This window comes from Prosopis cineraria, unplaced genomic scaffold, assembly GCF_029017545.1.
Source record: "Prosopis cineraria cultivar Desert tree isolate PC_DT_omini unplaced genomic scaffold, ASM2901754v1 PC8, whole genome shotgun sequence".
NCBI classification, from domain to species: Eukaryota; Viridiplantae; Streptophyta; class Magnoliopsida; order Fabales; family Fabaceae; genus Prosopis; species Prosopis cineraria.
This window is the reverse complement of record NW_026555339.1, coordinates 7,070,397-7,097,800: the sequence shown is the minus strand read 5'-3', so window position 1 is coordinate 7,097,800 and position 27,404 is coordinate 7,070,397. Positions and strand designations below refer to the sequence as shown.

At 30.4% G+C, this 27,404-nt stretch overlaps 2 protein-coding genes across 2 annotated transcripts; both read right to left on the bottom strand.

Moving 5' to 3' along the window:
- Positions 1-404: 404 nt before the first annotated feature.
- Positions 405-7,870, bottom strand: LOC129318393 (glycerophosphodiester phosphodiesterase GDPDL3-like). Its single transcript, XM_054963117.1, has 9 exons — positions 7,639-7,870; positions 6,632-6,925; positions 5,856-5,971; positions 5,270-5,771; positions 3,792-3,830; positions 3,356-3,640; positions 2,887-3,032; positions 1,331-1,814; positions 405-676 (listed from the first exon to the last, which is right to left on the bottom strand). The coding sequence occupies exons 1-9, from the start codon at positions 7,748-7,750 to the stop codon at positions 405-407; spliced, it is 2,250 nt and encodes a 749-aa protein (XP_054819092.1). The 5' UTR covers positions 7,751-7,870.
- A 4,349-nt stretch (positions 7,871-12,219) lies between these two features.
- On the bottom strand, positions 12,220-20,646 carry LOC129318522 (glycerophosphodiester phosphodiesterase GDPDL3-like). The gene is made up of 10 exons (XM_054963344.1): positions 20,419-20,646; positions 20,145-20,320; positions 19,284-19,577; positions 18,058-18,173; positions 17,208-17,703; positions 16,503-16,541; positions 15,831-16,115; positions 14,968-15,104; positions 13,546-14,029; positions 12,220-12,661 (listed from the first exon to the last, which is right to left on the bottom strand). Exons 1-10 carry the CDS (start codon positions 20,442-20,444, stop codon positions 12,462-12,464), a joined length of 2,253 nt encoding a protein of 750 aa, XP_054819319.1. The 5' UTR covers positions 20,445-20,646; the 3' UTR covers positions 12,220-12,461.
- Between the last annotated feature and the right edge of the window lie 6,758 nt (positions 20,647-27,404).

Genomic DNA, 27,404 nt, shown 5'->3' with positions numbered 1-27,404 from the left:
TACTTTTGCTTGCTAGCTCCACACAGCCATTACACAATTGTAAGAAATATTCATGTGGGATCAGAAGCAAGAAAAGGCATTACTACATTTTGACAAATCTGAACCCTTACTTGTTCATCTCATGAAAAACGCACCCAAAAAAAGTAACCATAAATACTCATCCATGATAGCAAAAGGTCCAAAAAGGTTCATCAAACAGGAATAACTTAACATGTACTCAGGATTGCGTTCATCTAATTAACCCAGGTAGAGATTGGGGAAATGGGAGAGAGAAATGGACCTACATTAAGGTATAACAACTAAGATAACAGCTAAGTGATAGCAACATAAAGTGCTAAATTCTGCATGATGAACATTTTGGGAGGAATATGACACTCAAAGCAGAAGAGGAACAACAAAGAAGGCTAGAAAGAAAAAATGATCCTGATAGTGACCTCAGATTGTGCATTTCCTGGGGGCGAAGCTCCTGACCTATTTTCGGTAGAAAAGGAGGAATTTGTGGGCACCTTCGAAACAGGAGGCAAAGATGGCTCTGACACTTCAGATTCTGTGAGAACTGGGAGTGGAGCCTCAGCTGGTGGCAAATCATCATCTGTGATAAGTCCAAAAAGAGCGCCGGGGCGAGCAACAGCCATGTAAGGTGGTGTTTTGTCACCCAAATTTAAACATTTGTTCCCTGTAGTAAGATGAGCACATCAGGAATCAGAGGTGAAAAAATATTTACAATACAGCTCAATTTGCTATAGGACCAATCCAAACAAACACAAATGAGTAGGTTGATATTTGGATTCTTGAAAGATATGTCCTTTCTTAATTTGATTCTCCAAATGTTGGCCTTTGGATTTCAATCCAATAAATTTCATTTCGTCTTCAAGCACTTGGTTAAATTTTATGTTATTTCTGAGGCAACATATATCCACTTTTATTAACTTTAGGTTAACGGTATTAACATGAGGACTTCATTATAAGATTAAAATGAGAAGGCCAAAATTTATAGGATTGAACTGAGAATTGTGTATGCTTTGAGGACCAAATTGTCAACTCAGTCAAAATGAAACAAGAAAAGTATTAGTCTGTTTATAGTATTGTTATTTCTACAGCTATCCAGGAGCAAAATTACTACGAGCAAAAGTATGGCGGAGAACTAGTAATGCAAAGTGCCTGAAGTTATTTAAAAAAATAATAATAATAAAAGAACATAAACCAAACATTGCCAAAATTTTCACCTGCAATTTAGAAATATGGAAACAAAGACTTGGATGCTATTAGTGACTTTCATGTGAATTTCTTTCAGCAGAAACACACACACACACGGTGGTCTTGCACTTACTTTTGTATCTTTTAGCTGTCTTGGGGAAATCTGTGATGACACCATCAATGTCCGCTCCGCGAACGAATGAGTTGATCTCAACAGTCGCATCTGAGAAGAAGTCCCATGCCTGAGAAGTAAACTCATTGCTGAAGCTTTCTACATAAACAGAGAGTTTGGAGGATTTTAGCTTTGACACTATCCTGGTAGAGCCAATCAGGAATTCTGAATTAAGAGGAAATACTGATGTCTTCTTGACAACCACAGAATCAGCCACGTTTTTTATATCCTCCACAGCTGAATCAACAGCATCACCAACGTCTTCATCGATTTTGTACACAAGCTCATATTTTGTTTTCTCCTTAAATTTCTTTAGCACAGAACTACTAGCGGACTGAATCATAACCTTATGGGCCTCTGACTTGTCATAACCTGTTTTGCTCAAGGTATCAATCACTGCATTAGTCACACGTAATCCTTCCTTCTCTGCAAGATAGGCTGCATTCTGATAAAAGTAAAACACATGATTGTGAGAATAAATTGAACATCAGCAAGGACAATTGACAGCAAAAAAAAGTTATTCAATATTCATCTTTTAGAAGGTTCAGGACATGTCATCATTCACCATCATAATATGCAGCCATTTGTACTGTACCCACCAAAAAAATAATTTAAGTTACAAAAGGACTTTAAAAAGAACGTAGTGTGCAAAGGTTTCTCTTAATTTTTTTCTAGTCTAGTCATCAAATTGGCCTTAAGTTTGGATGCTAGATCCCCAAGTCTTTGCTTCTACCTATAAGTGGACATAGGTGTGAAAAGAGAAGGTAGAATGATAATTGAAGACCCTGCAAGAAGATTAATGTAAAATAAAGACCTTTGAATTCTAAATTCCTAAATTTTCACTTTTCAGTTGTAAAATCCGGAAATTTCAGTTATAAAAGTTCTTTTGATATTTTTCAAAGGTCCTTATCTGTCATTCTCCCTTCTTTGGAGACCTTGCAAGGAAATTAATCAACAGCATGAAAGAATCAACACCATGCTTGTGAAGAACAACTATCATAGTTAGAAGATAGGAAAGGGGCGGGGCAGGGGTTGTACCCTTGACACAGGGACGTATCTACATTGTGGCTTATGGGGGCAATTTCCCCCACAAGATTAAAAAAAGTTACATATAATAACCCAAAATCTTTCAATTGCCCCCTTTAAAAAAATTCAATTGCCCCCTATCCTAAAAGAAAATTTTCACTTTTCCCCTCAAAAGATCTCTCTTATCCTCTAAAAAAATTATTTAACTCAAATCTCATCTATATTTTATAATCTTGAATAAAAGGAGGGAGAAATAATTTAAAAATAATTAACATTTATCTTATGTAACAAAATTGTCCCCACTATATAATTTTTTCTGGATCCATCATTGCCTTGACATCATTCTCACCCCAATCTTCAGGAGTAAGGCTAATGATCTTCATCATAGATATTAATAATTGCGTGCATTGGTGGTAAAGAAAAATTGTGTACATTCATATTATCAGTTCATAAACATCTCATATGAAATGAATTTTGGGCAATGAACTCACCTCAATGATAATCATGATACCATATAGAGATGTCTGATTCTTTGTAATGGACAAGAAATCCGATAATGTTACAAGATTCCCAGCATTCTTATTATCTGGATTCCGGAACATTTCGTATTTTGCATAATAGGGATTCAATATTGAGGCTGCAAGTAAACAGTAGATATTAAAACGCAGATGCCATATTTGATCAGAATAATTTTTTAAGTGAAGGGAAAAATGAATGCGTTCATAATCAGAAGGATTGATTCAGTAGCATGCAAGATCTTGGGATTACCTCGATCAGGAATGTAAATGTCGTGATTCCATTAGGTCCATCTTTTATTACATTATAGCATTTTTTTATTACAATTATAGCGCATTTTCAAAAGCAAATTATCACATACGTACGGGCCAATCAAGGAGGGCTAACATATCAGTTTATCTTAGAACTAGAGGAACGAACATTCAAAAACTTTATTTGACTTACGCTTCAAGGTTTTTATATCGTTCCATGTCAAGTTGAATGCAAATATGCCGCTGCCAGACTTTATCTCTGGGATAGTTGCTGTGATATTTCTGAAATTTGATTGAGCGGCTGTTGTACTCTCCGTAAGATCGACGGAGCTCAAACAAAATGGTATTCCATCCTTCGACATTTGAACAGGACAGTCAAGAACATCCGCACCATCCTCTATGGCCTTTTGATAGGCCAAGTCAGTACAAGCAGGATAGTCTCCACTGGCTCCATATTTAGAAATAACCAAATTGTTAACTGAAACATGAAAATGTGTTAGAAATAAATCAATACTGAAAAAAAGCGTAGCTTCATTGGATTTGTAAAATGGAAGAATCTGGAAAATACTAATGAATAAGATAAGAATACAGATATGCAAAATTTTAACAAAGCAGTGATATATATATACCTCTTTCTGTGGCATTTTCGCCTAGGTGAGCAAAGCAATCTGCAGAATAAGAACAGACTTTAATAAATCCAGGAAATACCAATACAATCAAGCAAATAAAGGGAATTAATGCAAATGCACATCTGAGGCCACAATAGTTAAGGTTGGATGAGTAAGCAAAATGTAGACGACATAAACATTTATTAGCACGATGCAATCAAGGAATTTTGCATCATGATGTGAAAACTTTTATGATGTTTTAAGATTACACTACTGCAAATCTGCCTAAAGGAGTTTGCACTAAGCGGAGGTTAAAGGGCAAAAATTATTTTCTAGTTATTGGGTTGTCGAGTGTGAGTGGACTTGGCTTAGTGTGGAGAAAAATCTCACATCAGATAGAATTGGACTAGAGAAGAGATATATAAGTGGAAAGGACTCATAAACTTAATATCTTAAGATTTTGGGTTAAGATGCGATATCATACTCACTGATATGTGTCCTTCTAGAACAACTAAGCAGCCCAACTATGTTCTCATCTATTCAGAGATGTTCCATGGGCCCAACAAGTGGTATCAAAGTCAGGCTCCAAGAAAGAACCCTTATTGGGCTGAACTATTGGTAGTAGATTGGTGTCTTCAAAATGTGGGTGAATAAGAGAAGCATATTTATGTAGTCAATAGTTGTCAAGTGCGAATGGACTTGACTTAGTGTGGAGAAAAGTCTCACATTAGATAGAGTTGGGTTAAAGAAGAAATTTATAAGAGGAAAGGACCCATAAACTCTACACTTTAAGGTTTTAGATTAAGATATAGTGTCATATTCATTTATATGTGTCCTTCTGGAACCATTGGGTGGCTCAATTATGTTTTCTCCTCTTCAGAGATGCTCCATGGGCCTAACACTAGTTTGGATATTGAATCCTAAAAAGTCAGTTGAATTAATTTTACCAATTCCACGATCTTTTTCTGTTTTTGGGTAACTATCTATTGTACATAACTGTGTGAGTGCTAACATTTAACGAGCTCCTAGAAAGTTCGCTTGTTGTTGTATCGAGATAAAGAGAGGATCTATACCCTTGTAAGTTTTAGTTAATAAAGTTTGTTGGGCTTTACCCTGTTTTCCCATAAAAAACCTTTATAAGTGCAAATGAGTTGCACTCTCATGGGTAAGTCTGACCAAGGTTTGGTAGTAAAGATGAATAGACATACAGATGGAACAAATAATTTCAAGGGACATTGATCATTAATTCCAGAATTATTAATTTTGGCATGCGTAATTCACCTTTTAGCTGGTGAAAGTGCATGCATAATTAGGAGAGACACATTTAAGGCGATTCACTAATCAAGGGATCCGCATAGTCAGTTCCATTCCAATTCATAGTACATTACTCTAGAAGAAAAATGAACGAATGAGAAAACAAGATCTTGTGAATCGGTGCAAATGCACGCTGATTATAGAGGGCCATTCTGAGAAATAGGAAAGATACAAAACATAATTACCAATGGCTTCAGATGGAGTAATAGGGAAGTCAGACAGCACGCCATCGACAGAAAAGCAACCGTTATCAATGAATTGGAGGTATTCAGCAAGAGGATCGTAACTGTAATTAAAGCTTAGTGGAACATCACTCACAAAATCTGAAGCAAAGACTTCCAATCCCACTTTTTGAGCATCTAAGACCAAAGAGGTATGTGGCTTTAGATAATTTCTTGCATCTGTGGGCCATATGTACTCTTTGGGAACGAGAATACCATAAGCAAATGACTTGATAAAAGTAATATTTTTCAAGAGTGAGCCATAAGTCTGATTAACTGACGGTTCTGTGTCATCCTGTCTCAGAAACCTGAAAACCAGTTTTGTTGTTCTTCGGTTCACTTGCAATGCTATACTTCTTAGGAAGTTAACCTCTGGTGATGAGATATAAGTGATAACCACACTTCTAGAAATAGAGAGTATGAATCTTCTCATGCTCAATTTGTGTTTTGTGTAGAATGCATCATGCTGCGAAACATCAGAAAAGAATGAGTTGGCTTCCAAAGAAACTTGGAGACTGAATTATTGGAGTGAAATATGTCTCCTTTTTACCTGAATATTCAACCATAAGCTCGGTGGGCTGACTTGTTTGACCATGTCTTGAACAGTAAGAATTGAAAACCCAATGCCATCAAACCTTTGAGTTCGAGACATGACTCCCTGAACAACTGTTAAAAACACACAAGAAATTGTCAAAAAATGCAAAATATATTGAACAACTATTTGTTTATTTTTGGAAAAATTAATTTTGTAATCCATCCTTCAACTTTTAATTTTCTTATAACTCAATCTCTTAATTATGACTCACTTATAATTCAATTCTTCAACTCTTGACTCATTTATAATTTAGTCCCGCAACTTTTGTTAATTCTCTTTTTTAATGTTAGTTTAGATCTTATATCAAATAGCAAGAGGGGGTATATTAGAGCAATATATGAACATTTCCTGTATCCCTCTTATTTTTTATAAGGATAAGTTTTTTAAAAATTTAAAAAATAAAAACTGAGTTATAAATGAATTAAAAGTAGAAAAATTAGGTTGCAGTAAATCATGATTGAGGGATTAAGTTACAGATGAGTTAAAAGTTGAAGAATTACAAGATTAATTTTTTCCTTTATTTTTTCTTTTTAAAATTCAGGAAAGAAAAAGGTACAATAAATATTCCAAATGTTTGAGAGTCAAATTAATGCCTGATGGCTAAATGTTCTAAAAGCCACTAGATCGTTTCAACTAGCTGCATTTTAACAAAATATTATGCGCGCGCGCTTTAGATACTAGCATCAGGTAACAAATAAAGTAGTAGGAATTAAAGAAATACGTGAACGTACGCATGACATTGGACAGATCCTTCAGGGTGTAATCCACAGAAAAATACCCACGGGTCGGAACACCGTTGATTATATAATTTGTAGCTTTATTTGGGAAAACCTGAGCAATGTCTGTAGCATTGTCTAGCTTGATATCTGGAAGGCAAATCCCAGCTCCGTCTTTTGTTAATTGGACATCACACCACAGAATGACATTTCGTATACTGGTTGCCAATGCAAACTTATAGGCATGCACACTAGAATCAGGAAATAGCCCTGAAAAGCCCCCACGTGCTATGACTAGCGGTGCATTTCCTGCATAACAAGAGCATGAGTATGTTTAACTAAATTTGGAATATAATTGATGTTCCTCTTCATGAGGGAGGGGATTAAAAAAAAACAAAAAGACATGCCACAGTAAAAGAGAATTAGGTCTTGAAATACAAATATACGTGAAATTCTGTTTTTAATGGCTTCTTGAGTTGAAAATATCAACAGATCTGGATCTTATTATATTTATAGTAGAGTTTAGTTGTTAATTGACCTTTGTCCCACAACTCATCATTTGAGCAATAATTTTTGCATTCAACACAAGAAACACCGCACCATAATGGAATAATTTGATATCACTCGCAGCAAATATTAGAAAAAGAAAGCTTCTTTTAATTAATAGCGGAGAAATCAAACTCAACAATAATTAAGCAGCAGGTCAGCTTCATCAATTTCCTTGGAATTTAGACAAATGATAGATCTTCCATTTGGCAGCGCATTCCTGAGAATTTCCACCAAACACAACTTGACAAAACCAACATCTTAAACCACCAAGAACAAAAGGCTGTAATGGACAGAAACTTCAATTAGCCTCTCTTTTTCTAGAATCAGCAGACATCAATGGAATAGTAAAAGATAAACATCCGAGTGTTCACCGTAGTCTTTGTAGATTTTTTCAGCAGCATTGCAGAAACTACCTGCTCATTGTAAACTAGTAGAAAATTGAAGAGAAAATCGAAGTAAAACAAGAAACATACCGCTGAGTGTCTTCCAAGTGGTTCTGTTTGATTGCCGAGCAGAGACTAGAGCTACCAGAGAGTGAAGAAGCAGCACAACGACTAGACGAGAGAGTGCGCCCGAGCTCCACATTCCGACGAAATTAGCAGCACGGAACGAACTTCCGGCAGCCTCTTCCTGAATGAAATTCCGGCGTATTTCTCAGGTAAATGCGTCGGGGAAGAACTGTGAACTGAAATGTGAAGGCGTGAAGCTGAAGCTGTTGGTGTGAACGTTTCACTTCATGCTGGCCTTTCCGGCACGTTTATAGTCTTTCCTTTATAAGCATTATTTTTTATTTTCAATTTTTGCCAGATTTTTTTATTATCGTTGAGGCAAATCCAAATGATAGTTTAAATTCGTAAAAGTCCTTGTACGGATCATAAATTTAATAATAATTAAATTATTGACAACATTTTTTTTTAAAATGAGTTATAGATATTGATTTAAACAAGTATAAATAGAAATCTCAATTACAAAATGAAAATTAAATTTAAAACTAAAATGTCTTACTTAATTGCTTAAATCAATATATATAACTTTTTTTTCTAAAAAAAATAAAAAACCGCTTTGTTAATAGTTCATCATAAGTACAACATGTGAAAGGTTTTATACTATTCATGTAAAGTTGTGAGCATATAGAATATGGTATGTGTTTATAAGGAAAATGACAGTATCAGTTTCTTAATTTTGCAATTACTCACATTCAGGTACCTCAGTTTCAACGATTAACAAGTTAATGACAGCCTATAAAAATGTATAGGCTTTTTGCTTAAGGTAACTCGAAGATGCCTCAACTGCAATGTTTGGGTAGCTAGAAAAAAGAAAAGCAATGTTTTAAAAATTAAACTGGACAATGAATCAAAAATATTAGTGAGTCATTGATTTCATGGTTCAATTGGTAGTTAAACTAGTGATATAATAATTAAATAAAAAATAATATTTATATACATATGTATTAAAAAATGAGTCAAAACAGTTCGACCACTCCGAATTTCGGGTTTTTGCTCCAGGTCTTTAAAAACCGCTTGGGTCAAAGTGGGCTAACCCGGGTCAATTGTCAAAATGGGCCAAATAGTAGAACCAGACCATTTTTTTTTCCAGATGACGTTTCAACTGATCCGACCGTTCGGGTCAGTCTAGATCTTAAAATAATGAAGAAGAGTCACCCCTTTTAAGAAAATTAATTATTTTTTTTCAATTTTTTATTGATAACTTGCATAAATTAAGGAAATTAATTAAAATAAATAGTTTAAATAAAAACATATTATTTTTATAAACATGTATAAGGTTTTTAATCCTTATAATATGGACATTGAATGAAATTTTAAAAAAAGTAATTCAATTGATAAATTAAATTAGAGTTAGAATTAGCGAGGCCTCAACGTATCCTCAATTACTTACTTCTTTGTTTTCTCCTTTTCCTTTCATTACACATCGCAGCCATTAGACATGACATGACAGCTATCTCGGGTCCACACCAAAAGAGCAGTTATCCACATGGCGATAATTCATTGGTGGTTTGGTTGCAGTTTCACCGGACGCGCAAAACGGTCCCATTTTTTGAGCGTTGGCGCCATCGCAAGAGGTGAATTCATGCGATTTTTTAAAAAATATATTATATATTAATATATAAATTTAAGTGTGTGGTGCATTTGCATAAAATTTAAAATAAATTATACTCCTTTTATTTAAAAATATAAAATATTTTAATCAAACATCACCTCTAATAAAATAATTATTTATTTTTTAACTAATTTTATATTTTCATATTTATCTCTATTAAACATCCTACAATAAATATAAAATTATTATCAATAAGGTACTTTAAAAAAATGATTATACTTCAAAAAATTAAAAATATTTTATATTTTTAACATCTAACTCTTCAAAAAATATCTTATATTTTTAAATAAAGGGAATATACTTTATCACATGAATCACGAATGTGAATTCGTGATTACTCTATTTAATGTTATAAGATATTTTTTTTAAACATTATATTTAAAGATATAAAGTATTTTAAATTTTTAAAAGTGTAATTAATAATATTTTTTAAAACACCTTTAACTAAGGGGTATAACTGATCAAGTTTTCTAATCAAGACACTATATTAAATAAGGTTAAAAATGAAAAAGAATATGTAATTTTATATGTCATCAGCAAACTTATTGAAGGTGTAAAATGTAAACTAGTTAAAAATGTTTCATAATTAAGTCTGAATTGAGGGAGTATAATTTTTATGAGAGATCCATATTTTTTTCATGTAAGCATTTTGGCACAGCTCACAAGTAAATATTCTACAATATTTGCATGCTGTACAAATTAGATTGAAATATTCAACTTTTATAAATTTTAGATTCAACAAATGTAACACTAACAATTAAAAAACTAATAATTAAAAGTATTTCAAAATCAAAATTATTTAGATTCATATTTTTCTAAAATAAATCTAATAGTAAGTTTATCATAAATTAGTAAATCTTATTGAACATCGCAAATGATAAAATTTTGAATTTAAGAAAAAGAATTATTTATTCAATGCTAAACATAATAAATTAGTTTTACTAATTCTTATTGGTTCAATATTAAAATTTACATTCAGATCAAAAAATGTTGATTTTTGAGTGATTTAATGCTAAAAATATTTTTTAAGAAAATTCGTTTTTATCAATTCATTCGGTTTTGAACTTAATTTTCATTGACATTGAAGGATGAATGAATAAAAATCACAATCAGTTCAAGATAATTTTTTAACATGTGAATTTTCACCGTGATACAGGGGGGACTTTATTGTTTCAAGTATTTGATATTAGTTGAGACTTGAAAGAGAATAATCCTTATTATGGCAATGTCAATATGCAAAAAAAGAAAGGGCTATTTTACTTGTCTTTTTGAATTGCCATCCCTAATTGGCCAGACTTCACAAATTATTGTGCCTATTATTAGAATCAATTTTACTTTTTAAATGCAAAATACGTAATAGGCAGCTTGCCATTTTTTTTTGGATTAAATGACAAATTAACCCTAAAAAGTGTTTAGAACTTTAAATTTATTTTTAGGATAATATTTTTCTTTAATTTTTAAAAACAAGTTTAGGGTTTTAGATGTTCTTAAACATATTAAAGATTAATTTACCATTTAACCTTATTTTTTGGGAGATTAATAGTAAAGTTTTGAAAAAGAAAATTAGTGACAATTAGATTTCTAAGAATTTCAATTGAAAGTTGAAAGTTACATTTTGAATTGAGATGTCTTATTTACAATTAAAAATTATAAATTTATAATTATTTAAATCAATATTTATAATTAATTTTTCAAAATATTTTATTAAAGATCTAACCGTCATTAATTCTTTTTTTAATGCAAAAGTAGGTACCATATATATAAATGTATTCTTTTTATTCGGATACAACTATCTAATATTTAGCTTTGTTATTTGATTATATTTCAATATTCAGACTTAATTAAAAGTAGTGTTTTAACCGGTTTAAATCATCCAAAGTTAGTTGTATGTATACATTACTACTAGAAATTTTAATGATAATAACATTTTCAAAGTCCAGAGACTACTATTGTTGAAATATTGAATTTGTCAGAGACAAAAATTTTGGATGAAACAAAAACAATGTAGTTTTCTGTACTTACACAATATTGCTTGAAAAATTTGATACATGAAAATTTCATCAAATTTTGACAAACTAAAAAAAAAATTAGTAGAACACCGAAATTCTCCATCTCAAAGCCAAGATATTGATACAATGGAAGATAGAGCAGACCCTTGTACTAAGAAAGTAGGCAATGTTACATTTCAAGTAAAAAAGAATACAAATGCCATGTGCTATCAATTAAAAGTCATTTGGGCCCTAGTAATAATAATAATTTAAAATCTTAGGTTTTGGGGCCAAAAAATGAAAAGGATAAGAAACGTTGTAACTTTAAATAAGTGGTCACAATTTAATTAAAAGTATTATTATTTGTACTTACAGGCACTGTGACAGAAACGGGTTATGCTTTTGCCAATCTTGATTTTGCTATAAATAATCAGGATATATTTATAATGCATTTCTTTACGTGCAGTGTATTTTTTTGTTTTGGTAAATATATGTGTAGTGTATTTATTAAGCGTATGAGCAAGTCGGATATAGTTTTTATTATTATGACAATAAGTAAATAAGAACATTTCCCATAATGGTGTATTGGATGTAAATTCCAATCTTCTGACTCTGTCCAATAAACTTCCCTCGTTCTTTTGGGATTAGTAAAAGATATGGACAATGTTTTCAGCTCGTGGCCGATTTTCAGAAAAATTATATTAAATGATAAAAATTCTAGAAAAATCTGAATAAAATTTCTAATTATTATAATTTCCTTCAAAGACCAAAGTTACAACTAAATTTTGAAGAACTTATCATTATTTGTTAAAAAAAAAAATACTTTATAATGATTTTCTCAACAAAAAAAAATACTGCTGTAAAACAGAGTGATAATCTTAATCTTTGAAAATAATTATAATTTTTAATTATTTTGAGAAAACTAAACTAAACAAGCTTATCCTCCCATGAACCAACTTGTTGGTTTAATGAAGAAAAAGTTCCCACGGATAGTCATATATTACATTTACGCATGAACTATGTTTGATACACATTCAATTTACCATTGAGAATAAGCAACATAACTTTGATTGACAACCCCTTCTCCTTCATGTAATAAAACATTTAAAAATAATAGTAATACCACCACATCTAGAAGACCAACTTCATGACATAGATACCAAATTATTATCTTTTCCTCTCCCCTATCTTCATGCCGGAGCCGGGGCTACTGTCCTTAGCACGGAAAATGCAGGCAACGGTGGATCCGCCACGCTTGTATCGTTCAACACCGGAAGTGGAGGAGCAGGAGGTGGAAGGTATTCCTGGCTAATTTTTTTCAAAAGACGGCCAGGTTCAATAGGGCTCATATATGGAGGAGTTTTATTGCCAAGATTTAAACACAAGTTCTCTGCAACAAACTCATCAACTGTCAGATAATGACTAATGGCTTCAGATATGACATTTTAATAGCTTAGACCCTAAACAATCCTGAAAGCGATCATGCATGAATCTACACATAAAATATTAGTCAGTTAATGTTCTTTGCTTTGGAGTATGATAGTTTGGAGAACTACATTATCATGCAAAATTTAAGCCTGGAATGTTATCCTGTTATCTCCCGGTCCCCGGTATCTTATATGTTTGGTATGAGTTTTGTAACTACATTCGAAAAGATGATTGCATAGTGCATTTGGAAAAAAGATTAAAAAAAGGAAAAAAAAAAAAAGATCATTGAGTATAATATATATATATATATATATATATATATGATATGGATCCAAGAGACAGACACATTTTTTATTCAGCTTTTTCTATGAATGTATGTAGGGAATTTAATTTAGTTTGATAAATCAATTGAAAGATGTCACAAAAAGCATACAAATGGGTTTTTATTTTTTTATTTTTTTGGAAGTTAATGGAGCTAAAATTGCATGGATGTCAGATCCCAAGCTTTAGTGACATCCAATGCTTCAGGTTTGGTTTAGATTAAGGGAAAAGTAAGAAGAAAATAGGGAAAAGAGAAAATAACGAGGGAAACTTTCCAATTCTCTCATAGTTTTTCCTTCCTCGTTATTTTTTTCCTGTCCAAACTGAGGGTTATTTTGTCTTGTATGACACCAGACACCGTCTTCAAAAAAGGATACCGAACACCAAACATGAGCTTATTGAGATACTACTCGACATCCAAGATACCAACATTAAGATAACAGAGCACTAAATGCCTTTTGAAGATATGAATTTTCTAGAATGCTTGCTAAAGAAGCAAAGTTCTATGAAAAAGTGTAAACTTACTTCGGTATCTATCAGCTGTCTTGGGAAAGTCAGTGATAATGCCATCAACTTTGGCTCCAATGACAAATGAATTTATCTCAACAAATGCATCTGAGTAGTAGTCCCATGCCTGAGATACAAACTCATTGCTGAAGGTTTCCACATACACAGAGAGGTTGAATGAATGTAGCTTTGATACAGTCTTTGTGGAGTTAACAAGAAAGGCCGAATTTTCTGGGAAAACCGATGACTTTCCAATGACCACAGAATCAGCAAATGTCTTGATGTCCTTGACAGCTGAATCAAGAGCATCATAAATATCCTCTTTAACTTTGTATACCCTTTCATATTTGGAATTTCCCTTAAATTCCATCAGTACAGAGCTATGAGTGGACTGTATCATGACTTTTTGAGGCCCTGACTTATCATAGCCTGCTTTGTTCAAAGCATCAAGGACTGCATTGGTCACTCTTAATCCCTGCCGCTCAGCAAGGTAGGCTGCATTCTATTATGAATAAGCAATACAAAACTATCATCAACAAATCACAATCCCAAATAATCATGGCAGAAAAGTGATTCATCACATATTGATGGCAATTAAAGTAATCATTCTTGATGTTGGGAAACGCACAAATGATAGGTGAAAATAAAAAGGATAAAACAATTAGAAATTTTAGAGAAGTTGGAGGAAATGATAAAAGATGACATGAAAAGTTTAACGTGGGAAACCCCCAACATGAGGGGAAAAAAAAAACTCGCATGCAATGAATAAGAAATTTCATCATAGAAAATGAGAATTATAATAATTGTTTTATCTATGGAATGGAGATACGGGATATATATAGAGCTTCTCATAAACTAAAAATATTAACTTGGTTAATGAATAATATCCCCTAAAATCTCAATTATAAATATAATAGAGATATGATAGATTTTAAGGCAAGAAAATATATAAAAATAATCACAAAGGATTATAAAGATTTGAGTCATAATTTCGATACTAGAAAAACAGAATTGCTATGTGGAAATCACTATTGCACTTCTGGTTTTCCTTGCCATGACTATTTAGGAGGAGCCAAGAATTAAATCATAGGAAATTCACAAGAAGATCATTTTCAAGAAGCCTCTTTCAAATTTTAATATAGAAAGAATCTTGTGCTCACCTAAAATTGAGGATTTTACATGACCATATTGCAGAAAGTGGACACAGATGCTAATAATCACTATTCAAAGAATGATGATACCAAGGTTTTAAAAGCAAATATCACCCTGCAAAAAAGTCTTTCATAAAGCTACCTATTATTATTTATCTATACCTGGTCATGTGGTGACCAACATAATCATAAGATTCAGATTGCAGAGTAATTTTCTGTGAGAAACAAAAGGTTACAGAAGAGCAAGTGCCCCGAAGAAACAAATTTGAAATTTGCAGGCAAAACTCACCTCTATGCTGAGTAAGATGCCATGTGGCTGACCTTTTGTCAAGTTCAAAAACTCAGATAAGGTTAAAAGTGTCCCTTCATTTTTTGCTTTTGGATTCCGGAACAGTGTGTATTTTGAATAGGGGTTCAATATTGAGGCTGCAAAGAAAAACAGAGAATGAAGAAAATAGAAGAATGTTAAATTTATTGAGGACACATTTCATAATCTTTTACTCTGCCATGACAAACATCACAACAGTGCCAAAATATAGCAAAGCTAAAATGGCTAATATCTTTTTTTCTGCTTTAACATAAAGGCATGGGCATGCCAAGAAAATAAAAGTTATTATATGTTAACTGTAACTGTCCCCCAACCACAAGTAGCGTTCATAGAGGACAAAGGTTTTATAGTAAATTTGAAAATATTTGGCAGCTATAGATTTTTTATTTACATGAATATTTCAATCTACAATATAAAGAATTAAGCTATTTTTCCTCCCTTGAAAGAATAATTTCTTTAGTGAATCCATTACTAACTTTTTTCCATGCATTTATCATTGTATAGGATCTTGGCTGCCAATCAAGACTTCAAAGCAATGTACCGAAAACCAAACTGGTTAAGATATTGGTTCAAAGGTTAATGGTCAAAACCATAATTGAACCATGATCGAATCGATTATAAAAAACATTTTATTAAACTAGTCAATACACTAGTTTACCACCGGTTCAACTGAGCAGGTTAACCCAAATCTCCATACTATGCTTCAAAGTAAATCCTTTTGACAAATTTTTAAACAATTGCAACTTCCAAGTTCCCCGATTAATATCCAGCAGAGGATGGAAATCAAGGTAAGGAATGTAGATTCAACAATAGATTTAACTTACGTGTCAAATTTTTTATCTCATTCCATGTCAAGTTGAATGCATATATGCCACTGCCAGGCTTGATCTCTGGGATAGATGCTGCACGGTTGGCGAAACTTGTTGCAGCAACTGTCGTGCTGTCAATTAGGTCAATAGAGCTTAAGCAAAATGGTATTCCATCCTTGGACATTTGAACAGGACAATCAAGTACATCAGCACCATCTAATTTAGCTTTTTCATAAGCCAAGTCAGTGCAAGCAGGATAGTCTCCACTTGCTCCATATTTTGATATAACCAAAGTGTCCACTGTGAAGAAGCAGGAACAGGTCAACAAAAAAGTTATAAAACTTACACATGCTATAACTTTTTTATTTCTTTTTTTTTTTGGTTTTGTTTTTTGCTTTCGCTCCAGTATCTTAGATCTTTGATCTAGATTGATCCAGTAGGAAACTTGCAAGCACCTCTTTGGGGGGGCATATCTCCTGTCGAGAATTTAATTGCTGCTGTCTACCTAAGACTCGAACTTAAAACCCCTGGTTAAGAGGGACCAGCCAGTTGATCCAAGTGCCTGGTGGTTCATGCTCTAATTTTGTCTCCATGCAACAATAACAAGCTTTATCCTACTAGGAGGGTTTTTCCCCATGTAAATAAAGAAATAAATCATATTGATTGAGAGTAAAACTAACTAAATACCTTTCCTAGTTGCATTTTCCCCTATGCCAGAAAAGCAATCTGCAGCAGAGAAGAATTCAGAATATCAATTGGAATGTTATTTGAAATTAGAAACCATAAATAATGAACATTAGCTAAGGATAATATGCTAATTATCATTTCATGATTTATAAGCTAGAAAAATGCATGTAACTCATTGCCTCAACAAATTACATTTTCATCTTCTGCTTATGAACAATACAGTATCATGTCCGAATAGATAGATCATTTCCCTGTTAAAATTATTCTGGAAATACATCTTACCAGACTGCAGACTGCAGTACTTATCATGGGTCATATTAAGGAGTCAATACGAAGAGGATAAACCTATAAAGTGGGGAAACTTTACTAGAGCAAAAGGAATAAGAGCTACAAAAATCAGGCATCATTAAAATAAAGTTGACGGGTACCTAAGTGAGTGGGATGGGGAACCCTACTCCAAAAGCTAACTATTGATGTGAGAGAGAACTAACCTACTTAAATACTTCATTGAACATCCCACACTACTTAATGCATGACTTAGTATCCCATACTATTAAGTTTCCATCAGAAGCCATGTTAGTTTGAAAAATAATTAAGAACCATGAATGACAGTGCAGCAAGAGGTCAATTTCTTCAGTAATATGACAGGGATCCCTAAAATTTCTCAAGGCCCCTATTTCATCTTTCAGAGTAGAGAAAACTTACTTATGGCTGCAGATGGAGTGATTGGGAAGTCAGACAGAAAACCATCAACAGAGAAGATATTGTTGTCAATGAAAGACAGGCACTCGGCTAGAGGGTCATAACTGTAATTGTAGCTAAGTACAAAATCATTTACAAGGTCTGATACAAAAACTTGAAGCCCTTCTTTATGAGCATCTGGGACAACCGAAGTGTATGGCTGTAGATAAAGGTCTGGGTCTGTAGGCCATATGTAACCCTTGGGAACAAGAATTCCTGAAGCAAATGTCTTCACAAATTTGAGGTTTTTCAAGAGTGAACCATAAGTCTGATTAGTTGTAGGTTCAACCTCATTCTGCTTTAGAAACCTGAAGATCAGTGTGGTTGTTCTATAACTTCTGATTGATCTGATTTCTCTCAAGAAACCCACCTCAGGTGAAGAGATGTAGCTCACAGATACTCTATGAGAAGATAGGAACCTGGCCGCACTCAATTTCTGCCCCTTGAAGAATGCATCATTCTGCATTGCATTAGAAGACATCAAGTCAAATAATATAGATATAAAATCAGATTCTATCAAGCACTAGGGCTTTGTTTGGAATGGGGAAAAAAATAGAAAAGAAAGAAAACTGGAGGAAAAAGACATTTTTCACCCTTGTTTCCCCCTAGCTTCCACATCTCTAGGAGAAAAACTAAAGGAAAATTTTAATGCTATGAAGGAAAAATGTCTTTTTTTTTCTACTTTTCTCCTCAAATTTTCTCTCTTCCCTATTACTTTCTCATTCCAAATGGAGGCTAACTCTCGAGTATTGCCTTGAAACACAAGAATGAAGCTCTCTACTGGGGCAAAAGGAGCATATCGTCAAGCACTTACCTGAACATTCAACCACAGGCCATTTGGCTTTGCTAATTTGACTACTGCTTCGACTTTGAGAATTCTAAATTTATTGCCATCAAATTTATTAGTGCGAGTGTAGACTCCCTGAACAACTGACAAGTAAAAAGAGAATTGTCAATGATTATAAGCACATCACATGACTCAAAAGCACAAAAGCAGAGAAACAAATTCTCCACTTCTGGGCAATTATCAAATGCAAGCACAAAATTAACCGGTTTAGTACTTCAGGAAAAAAAAAATTTAACAAAAAAGTGACAATGATATATTACTCAAACATGAAGATTATCATGATCTCCTAACATTATTGGATTCTCTTTCGCCAAGTGTGTTAATTCTTGCTGACACCCAGACGTTAATTTACTTTACTCACCCACCTAATTATCAAGGTATTTTATTTTATTTTTTTGGGTTGAAATTATCAAGGTAGTTTAATAATCCCATTTAGTTGATGAAAAAGAGAGAATTCAACAAATTCAAAGTGGGGAAAAAAATTAACCAACAAAATGATTTGAGTGTTGGACCAGGGAGTATCTTGGAAGAGAAGAGAACGCTAGGCACCCAACTGTTACAAGAGAATATATATGAGTGAATATGACATGACATCCTAATCCAAAACCTTGAGAAATTGAATTTATGAGTCCTTTTCACTTGCCTTCTCCAACTCAACCCCAAATTTTGGCTTTTTCTCATATCAAGCTAACTTACACTACATCCCAACAATCTTCCTCTCAAGTGGAAATTTATCATTTAACTATACAAGCATACTTCGCCTATTCGCGTAAACCTACTCAGCCCAATAATCTTCACAATGGATCTTTTACCACAACCAGGCTTTGATATCACTTGAATATAATTATTTAATTAATTAATTCTCTCAAATTCTCTAACCCAGCTTTGCAATAAAAATAAAATTGACAGTTAAAAGGGTGTAAGTTGAACCTCTATCCAATGGGTTCACTTATATAATCTACCTATCACATTACGATCTATACAAAATCACAAAGAACAATATACTCTGCGCTTAATAATTAACCAAACTTAAAACTCATAATTAATTAATGTAAATCCACAGTTTATAAAATATTCCCAACATCAAAAAAGCAAGAACGATTAACTACACTTTTTTTTTTATAAGAAGAACGATTAACTACACCGTTATCTCATTGATTCGTATGTTGAACAGAAAATAAATTGGGCCTCACGAGATACAGACGCAAGCTCGCTCAAGTTGTAATCAACGGTAAACCATCCTCTGGTTGGAACACCATTCACAGTGTGAACCCTAGCTTTGTTCAAGTAAATGTTGGCAATGTCTGTTGCATTGTCCAGCTTCAACTCTGGCAAGCAAATTCCTGCTCCGTCCTTCGTCAATTGCAAATCGCACCACACAACCACCTTCGATGTACTTGTGTTTAGTGCCAATTCGTACGCAGCGCGGCTAGAATCCGGAAATATGCCCGGAAACCCTCCACGCGCCACCACCAGCGGCGGAGATCCTGCACCGCAACCACCGTGTCATTGAACTAGCATCTTCACAACAATAAAAGCCGCCAAGTTGCAGCCAACTTCTTTACTACTTTAATGGTAAAAATTAAAACTGGTTTTTGATTATTGATAAACCAACCCCAGATTATAAAATAGTAAAACCAAATACTAAGAATTTGGTCCAAAAAAAGATATGAAGTACCAAGAAACAAGTAATAAATGCATACTATGCTGATTTTGGTATCTGACTAACGTTATTTAATTTCAAGGGCATTTTATTCACAAAAACAGATAACACTGACTTAATGAAAATAATCAAATTAACAAAACTCAAAAATTTCAAAAATCAAGATCAATTACTTCTTTCCCAAGAATGAGAAGTTCGTGACTTTATATTATTCATTCATCACTTCACTCATGAGAATAGAAGAACAAATCATAAAAATAGAACCAAATAAAAAAAACAGAGGAAAAAAACATAAAAATCCAACTTATTTTATTATGGGCATGTATGTCTTTCTCTTGAAGCTGAGAAGAACACAGTTAAAAAAAAAAAATCAAAAGCGAATAATATATACCTCCCAATGTTTTCCAGGTAGGTCCAGAAGAAGAGACCAAGGCTATCAGTGAATGAAGAATAAGCAGAGCAAGCAGGCGAGTGCGAGTCTTCAAGCCCAACATAGTACAATATTCAAAATTTTCCCCACAACAAATTTTCCGTGGTGTTTTCCCGGGAAACAAACTTATTGTGAGACTAGAAAGTTGAAACAGAAGCAAGTCTAGTTATGATGAAGAGAAGCAGCTGTCTGATATATAATAAACAGGATCAATCAGAGGCATAGGATACCACACCTTGGCCCCTTTCTTCTTCTGTTCATGTACGTGTTTGTACATGTAAAATCACGCGGTTTTGAAACTAAATAGATTCAAATGTAGGCTTTCAACGTTACACAAAGTTGTCTGGAATTTTATAGCTTCAACGGTTGACGGAAAGCAATGAAAGAAGTGGGGGAAAAAATGCAAGAGCGAGGCCGAGGAAGAAGACGAAGAGGTGAGAGAGAAGCTTGTGTTGGCCGTAGAGTGAGTACCGTAGCTAACTAATATTTCTGCGCATTTATGTGCGCTTTAAATTGTACAGTATATAAAATAGCTTCATATCAATATGGGCTCATTCACTTTGATCAAAAAAATATAAAATATTTTTAATTAAATCTCATATTTTAATAAAATTATTACTTATTTTTAATTTAATTTTATTTTTTTATATTTATTTTTATTAAACACTCAATAATAAATATAAAGTCATTATTAATAGAAGTATTTTAAAAAAAAAATAATGATTACACCTCAAAAGATTAAAAATACCTTACATTTTTAAATATCCAACTCCTCCAAAAATATCTTATATTTTTTAAATGGAGGAAGTAGTTAGTATAAGTATTCATGAACACAAAAAAACATTTAATTAGATTATTAAACTTAAAAGAATAAAAATATAATTCAAAATTTTAATGGAAGATTTTTATTTATTATCAAATTTTAAATTTATAAAATCGATTAATAAATTATAAAGGACAAGGTATATTATACAACACGGTCCTTGTGAAACTTCAGTATATAAAAAGCAAGAAAAAATTAATATCAGATTAGTAATTAATATTTTAATGCATATCAATTCTTTTCATGTGTTACTTCTAATATATTTTATTATAGTTAAATAAAATTTTAAAATTAATTAATTTTATATAAAAATTTAATAAATTTTCAATTTTTATCCATATTAAAAATTCATGTTTTAATAATATATTTTTTCTTTTCAATATTTAATGGGTGTAATGGGGCAGTGAATATGTGATAAAAATTTTAAAGACATATTTTATAAATAAGATTAAAAAACTTTTTTTTTCTTATAAATAAGATCGGAACAGTATTTCTTTGAGTCATAGTCTAACGTGCGACAGCTCCTAACAAGATTCCTTTTCAGCCATTTAAGATAAAGGACGATGAACATTAGTATTAGGCAACAAGAAGAAAAGGCTAAGATGTGCAGTACATGTGAAGTTGTGTGTTGTGAGGATGAAGATTGCCACTTCGCTTCAACATGTTGAAACTTTATCTGAAAATAGTGCCGTCTATTTAAAAAAAATGTTATTTTTATTCAATCACGAGTTCACGACTTGGTATTATCAGCGATATATTTGTGTATAAAAATTTTAATTTTCCAGCTAAGATCAATTTGGAAATGCTTGTCAAAGGAGCTTGATTGACGCTTAACGCTATAGTGTTGAAGAAATACATCACATAAATAGATTAATTTTTATTTTATTTTATTAAGATTACATAAATCCCCCTTTTATTTCCAAAACCAGCATAATTTCTTTACAACTTCAAAAAATTTTACTGTCTATTCAAAAATTTAAGAAATTTGTAAGTTAATCTTACCTCAAAAGTAATTAATTATCTTTAAATTGATAACATATTTTTATATCTACCCTTATTTAATTAAATGTTTTACTTTAAAGTAAATATAAAGTTGTTTATTTATTATGAGTACTTCTGAAAAAAATACATTAATTACATTTTAAAACACTAAAATTATCTTATATTTTATAACATTTAACCCTTTAAAAAATAACTTACATTTTTTAACATAAGAAGTACAATTTTTTAAGAATTTATATAGAACTACCTTCAAACAAATAGTTGAGTTACCATCTTTTAAAATTTTATCATATATATATATATATATATATATTCTTCCTATTTTTTATATGCATAAAATTGTTTTCTTTAAAAAAAAAAGAAGAAAGGAGAGCTTTATAATTTTAACAAAGTTCATGAAATCTGTGTTATTTTATTAAAATTTAAGATGAATTCATGTGATTTGTGTAATTATTTGTTAAAAAAAAGCCGTATGCGTTTTATAAAAAAAAATTATCTGTGCGTAAAACCTTTTCACATTTGCAGAGTACTTTTGAAAATACCGTAAAATTAAATTAATGACCTTATATTTATAAAATTTGAATAAAATAATTTTCTGCTGCTAATCCTTTACAGACTTTATTTGGATCTTCTTGAAATAACAATTAATATGTCAATCATAGTAATTAAATATATATAATATAATATGTTTAAAAAGATGTATTTTTACATCAAAAAATCAGTATTATTATTAGTATTAGATATATAAGATGTTCAAATATATATCATCATTTTTTATTTAATTCAATAAATATGATTAATTTTAATAAATCTAAAGTCTTTAATGTAATTTTTTGTCATTTTGACGAAGTCAAGAAGAATAAAGACGGAACCTGAGGGCATGTTGGCTGTCATTGTTCTGACTTGGATGCATGAACATTTAATTCGTAGACTTTGTCAAATATATATATATATATATATATATATATTGATGACATTTTTATGTTTTAATTTGTAAATTAAATAATATTTAATGAAGTTGTGTAAAGAGATAGACTTTGCCTTTCGATTTGTCTATTTGGCGGAGTAGAAGTTTTTAATCTCACTTTTATTAGTTTTCTTATAACATGTTGATTTTATTAAATTAACATTTTTATTATTATGATTTTTATTAAATTTTTTTGGAATTGTTATGATGAATTTGTTAATGAACAATATATAAATATATGTCCAGTTAATTTCTGAAATCCAACTAATTTAAACATTTTTTGTAAAAAAATAATTCTAATTTTACTGGAACAACTTCCCACTCTGCTCTCTCCCAACCACATACATTGATGATGAAACATAAATTCTACAACATTGAAGAACAAAGAAGTTTCATTAAATCATGTGTTAAGAGGTACTCCCTCCGTTTTTATATATTAAAAAAATACATCACACAATTTAAGAATATTAGTTAATTATAATAATTATATCTGAAAATAAAAAAATTAAACTAAAATACTTTATGTTAATTAATATAAGTATGCATTAATTATTTATCGTTAATGTAAATTATGAAGAGTGATTTAAAAAATATATAATAAATGCTTATTGAAATATATAATTTTGCTTATATAAAAAATAAATAAAAATGATAAATTTTTCTACAAATAGAAACATAAAGAGTATAGGCCTTGTATTAATAAAATAACACTTTCTTTATTTAATTTATAAGATATTTTTAGATAAAATTACATATACTAATAAAACTAGTTGAATACACATTATAAGTTTACTTTTTCAAAATAAAAATAAAAAATTTTAAAAATATCTTTCATTTAATACTCTACTTATGAAAGAATGTTAAAAAAAAATATATGTGAATGATAATATTAAAAAAAGATCATTAATAAAACTTTATTTTTATTAAATTGTCTTATATTTCATGACGATAATTCTCCATCAAAAGTATTTTATAATTTAAAATGGAGGGAGTAGTAAAGCATTAGAAGCTAGAGGTAATTAATTACCCCTCCCTTCATTCTCTATTATAAAACACATCTAATTATCTCACTGAAATCAAGAAGTGGTAGTTAAAATTTTTAATTTATCTAAAAATATAATAAATTTTTTATTTTGTTTATGTTTAAATGAAAAAAAAATTAATTTACATTGTATTCTCCTCATAGTTAATAAATTTAAATATGAGTATTTGAAAAAAAAATGTGATTAACAATGCATCAAATGCTTTATATTAATTTAGTAATGAAAAAAAAACCTTCCAAAAAGCATCCTATAATAGAAATTAGGGAGTAATTAATCTAATAATAGAGTTTAAAAATCGGATCATGGTTGAAACTTGAAAAATGGATCAATTAAGAGTCATCCAACTGTGCCAGCTCAAGATACCATTCTTATAAACACACACACATACCCTCTTGGTCTTGGATTCCATGCGTCACTCAAAACAATAGTTTACTATTTATGCTTCCATGAATAATGTCACTTTGATATGTGTATATGTGTGTGTGTATCCCACACACATGCTGATTAACAAAGTTCACTGCCACATTTTTTTAATAAAAAAAAATACTCTTATATTTTTTTAAGGTATAATTATTATTTTTTTAAAGTATCCCTATTAATAATATATTTATTATAAGGTACTTAATATAGGTAAGTATAGAAAGATAGGGTTAGTTTGAAAGTAGGTAACAACTTTATTAAAAAAATTAATTAAAAATGTCTTATATTTTTAAATAGAGGAAATATCATTATAAAATAATTTGTATGTGGGTTTTTTCTTATATATTCAAGCATATTTTTTTGAGCTTATTTAAATTAACTCGAATAAGCTTAGTCTAACTTGTTCGAATTATCAACTTCATTTGAAGGTTGTAATAATCCATAATTTTGAGAGGCTACAAATTTTGCCTCATGCCCGCGTGTTTTCTCTTTTTAGTAATGTCCTCAACACTTCAAAGTTTTACTACACCTTCACTTGTGTATCAAGTGTCTGTTTGAATTTCAATTATATATAATAAATTATAAAAATAATTAATTAAATTATAGATTTTAATTATAATTGATTATGTTATAACACAATCTGTTTGAATGCTTTTTTTTTAAATTAATTTTAATAGAATTGAAGATATTTAGATAATTTCTTAAAAATCAATTTTAACTATATAAATTACCATAAAGAATATTATTTTTTAAAATTAAATTATTAATAAATTTTTTCTAATATTATTAAAATTGTTACATTTTATTTAAGAAGTAAAATATATTATTTAAACTACATATTTAATTAATTAAAAAATTTAAATTATATTAATATTAATAATTTAATTTATGTAAATAAATAACTTAATATATCTTAGTTCAAATAAATTTAATAAAAGAGAAATATTTAATTATTAAATATCAAATATTAATTTTACAATAATTAATAAAGATGATAATATATAAATTGATCTCTAATGACATTATCGATATGAACAATATCTGACAAAGATGTTAAACACTGTTTTAAAATTTTGACAACAAAGAAAATGTAGTAATGTCACAAAGGATATAAAATCTATCTCTCTCGACTTTTACAACAATGTTTGTCATGATTTAAATTTTAAATTAATTTTTTCTATTAATTAATATTTTATTTGAATTAGTTTTATAGTAAGGGTTGAATGAAAGGTGATGGTTAATGAAAACTTATGCTAACAACTTTTTTAAGTATACAAAATTTAAATTTTATTAAAAAAAAGAGAGTTTAGTTTTATTTTTATCAAATTATATATTTTCTTTATAATTTTTTTTGACCTTCTCTTTATAATTTTTCTCAACGTTTTTTGTCAGCTTTTTCAGAATAGCTCAGCTTTTTAACTTTGAGAAAAAATCAAATTGATTCACCCATAAAATAAGTGTTTGGATAATTTTGATTTTTAATCGATTAAACTATCAAATAATTGATTAAAAACGTTATTCAAACACGCGCTAAAAAAAAAAAAATGATGATAATATTGAGGGGACCTCCGCAAATCAATGCGTGAGACACCGTTTCTATTCACGTTTTGCCCTTTGTAAAGTCAAGTCATCGTCTTCATCAGTGTTTTTCACCATCATGTTTAAATCACCAGTCAACCTTCATCGTATTAATGGCCCATCAGGGGATCCACCAACTTGGGGAACCCGATGTGTTTGACGCCGTCAAATCATATAAGCCTATTAAATTATATTATACATCTAATCATTTATTTTTATATAAATTATATTTTAACCATGTTTTTTAATTTTTCATTCTAACATCATTAATTTTGTTATAAAAAAATTATATTTTAAACTTTTAAATATTAATAAAATATTTTTAAATATTAATTACTTTCTCTATTTTAAATTATAAAGTATTTTTAGAAAAAATTTATCGTTTCAAAATATAAGACACTTTGATAAAAATAAAATTTCATCAATAATATTTTTTAATATTACTCTTTTTATATATTCTCTCTTTTTAATATTATTTCACTTGTGGAGTATCAAATGAAGAGTATTTATAAAATTTTATAAATAGAGGGAGAAGTGAAAGTCATTGAAAGAGAAGGAAGAAGATGAGAGTCAGCTCCCCTCCACTGATATAAAGGAAAATTTGAATCTTAATTTTTATTTTTGAAATAAAAAATATACAAAAATTATAAGTTTTTTTAACAAATATACTTATCAATCCGACAATCCAGATATATATAGATAGTTCAAATTTAATATTAAAAATTTAAATTAACTTTTTAAATATATTATGAACGGTGTAGATATATTCTAAATAGAATAGTAAACTTATTAAAAAAATTTATATTAAATTTAGATTATTAAATTGATAAGTATATTTTGTTATTTTTTTACAATTTTTATATAATTTTTATTTTAAAAATATAAATTAAAATTAAAAATTAAAAATATTAAATCTAGTTCAAATTTTCCTCTACCTTAATGGAGAGGCAAAGGAAGCTTTTCTTAGTGGGGAGAAGCCAACTCTAAAAAAAATGAACATCTCGTGTGACAACTTAACAAACCCAAAACAATCAACTAACCCCAATAAGCCGTGTGTGTTCCATTTTGTTCAAACTTTAATTTTAACAGTCAACTTTATCTAGATTTAATAGTAAGATGAGATTGTTCCATTTTTAACACTTTTAAGATAATATTATATCTATTAAAAGATAAAAGTAACCAGCATTCTTTTGAAAAAACTTTGAAGTATTTTTTTTCCTTAACCCAATAATAAAATCGATTTTGTGGATATTTAGCCCAGAAGTCCATGGGCCTTAATGTCCAGCGGGGCAAGCCCCAAATAACAGGTCCAAATAGATAAAATGAGAAAACAGGCCCAACACATAATTGAAGAGTGATACTATTTGATTCTTTGTTCTGCTCTGAGA

Excerpts from the sequence above, each read along its gene's own strand:
- LOC129318393 (XM_054963117.1), bottom strand. The coding sequence starts at position 7,750 with ATGTGGAGCTCGGGCGCACTCTCTCGTCTAGTCGTTGTGCTGCTTCTT. Across the intron at positions 3,831-5,269 it reads TACTCCATCTGAAGCCATTG|ATTGCTTTGCTCACCTAGGC; the intron begins GTAATTATGTTT and ends CTTATTCTGCAG. Across the intron at positions 1,815-2,886 it reads GTATCATGATTATCATTGAG|AATGCAGCCTATCTTGCAGA; the intron begins GTGAGTTCATTG and ends TACTTTTATCAG.
- LOC129318522 (XM_054963344.1), bottom strand. The coding sequence starts at position 20,444 with ATGAACAGAAGAAGAAAGGGGCCAAG. Across the intron at positions 18,174-19,283 it reads CGAGCTTGCGTCTGTATCTC|TTGTTCAGGGAGTCTACACT; the intron begins GTGAGGCCCAAT and ends TTTACTTGTCAG. Across the intron at positions 16,542-17,207 it reads CACTCCATCTGCAGCCATAA|ATTGCTTTTCTGGCATAGGG; the intron begins GTAAGTTTTCTC and ends TCTCTGCTGCAG.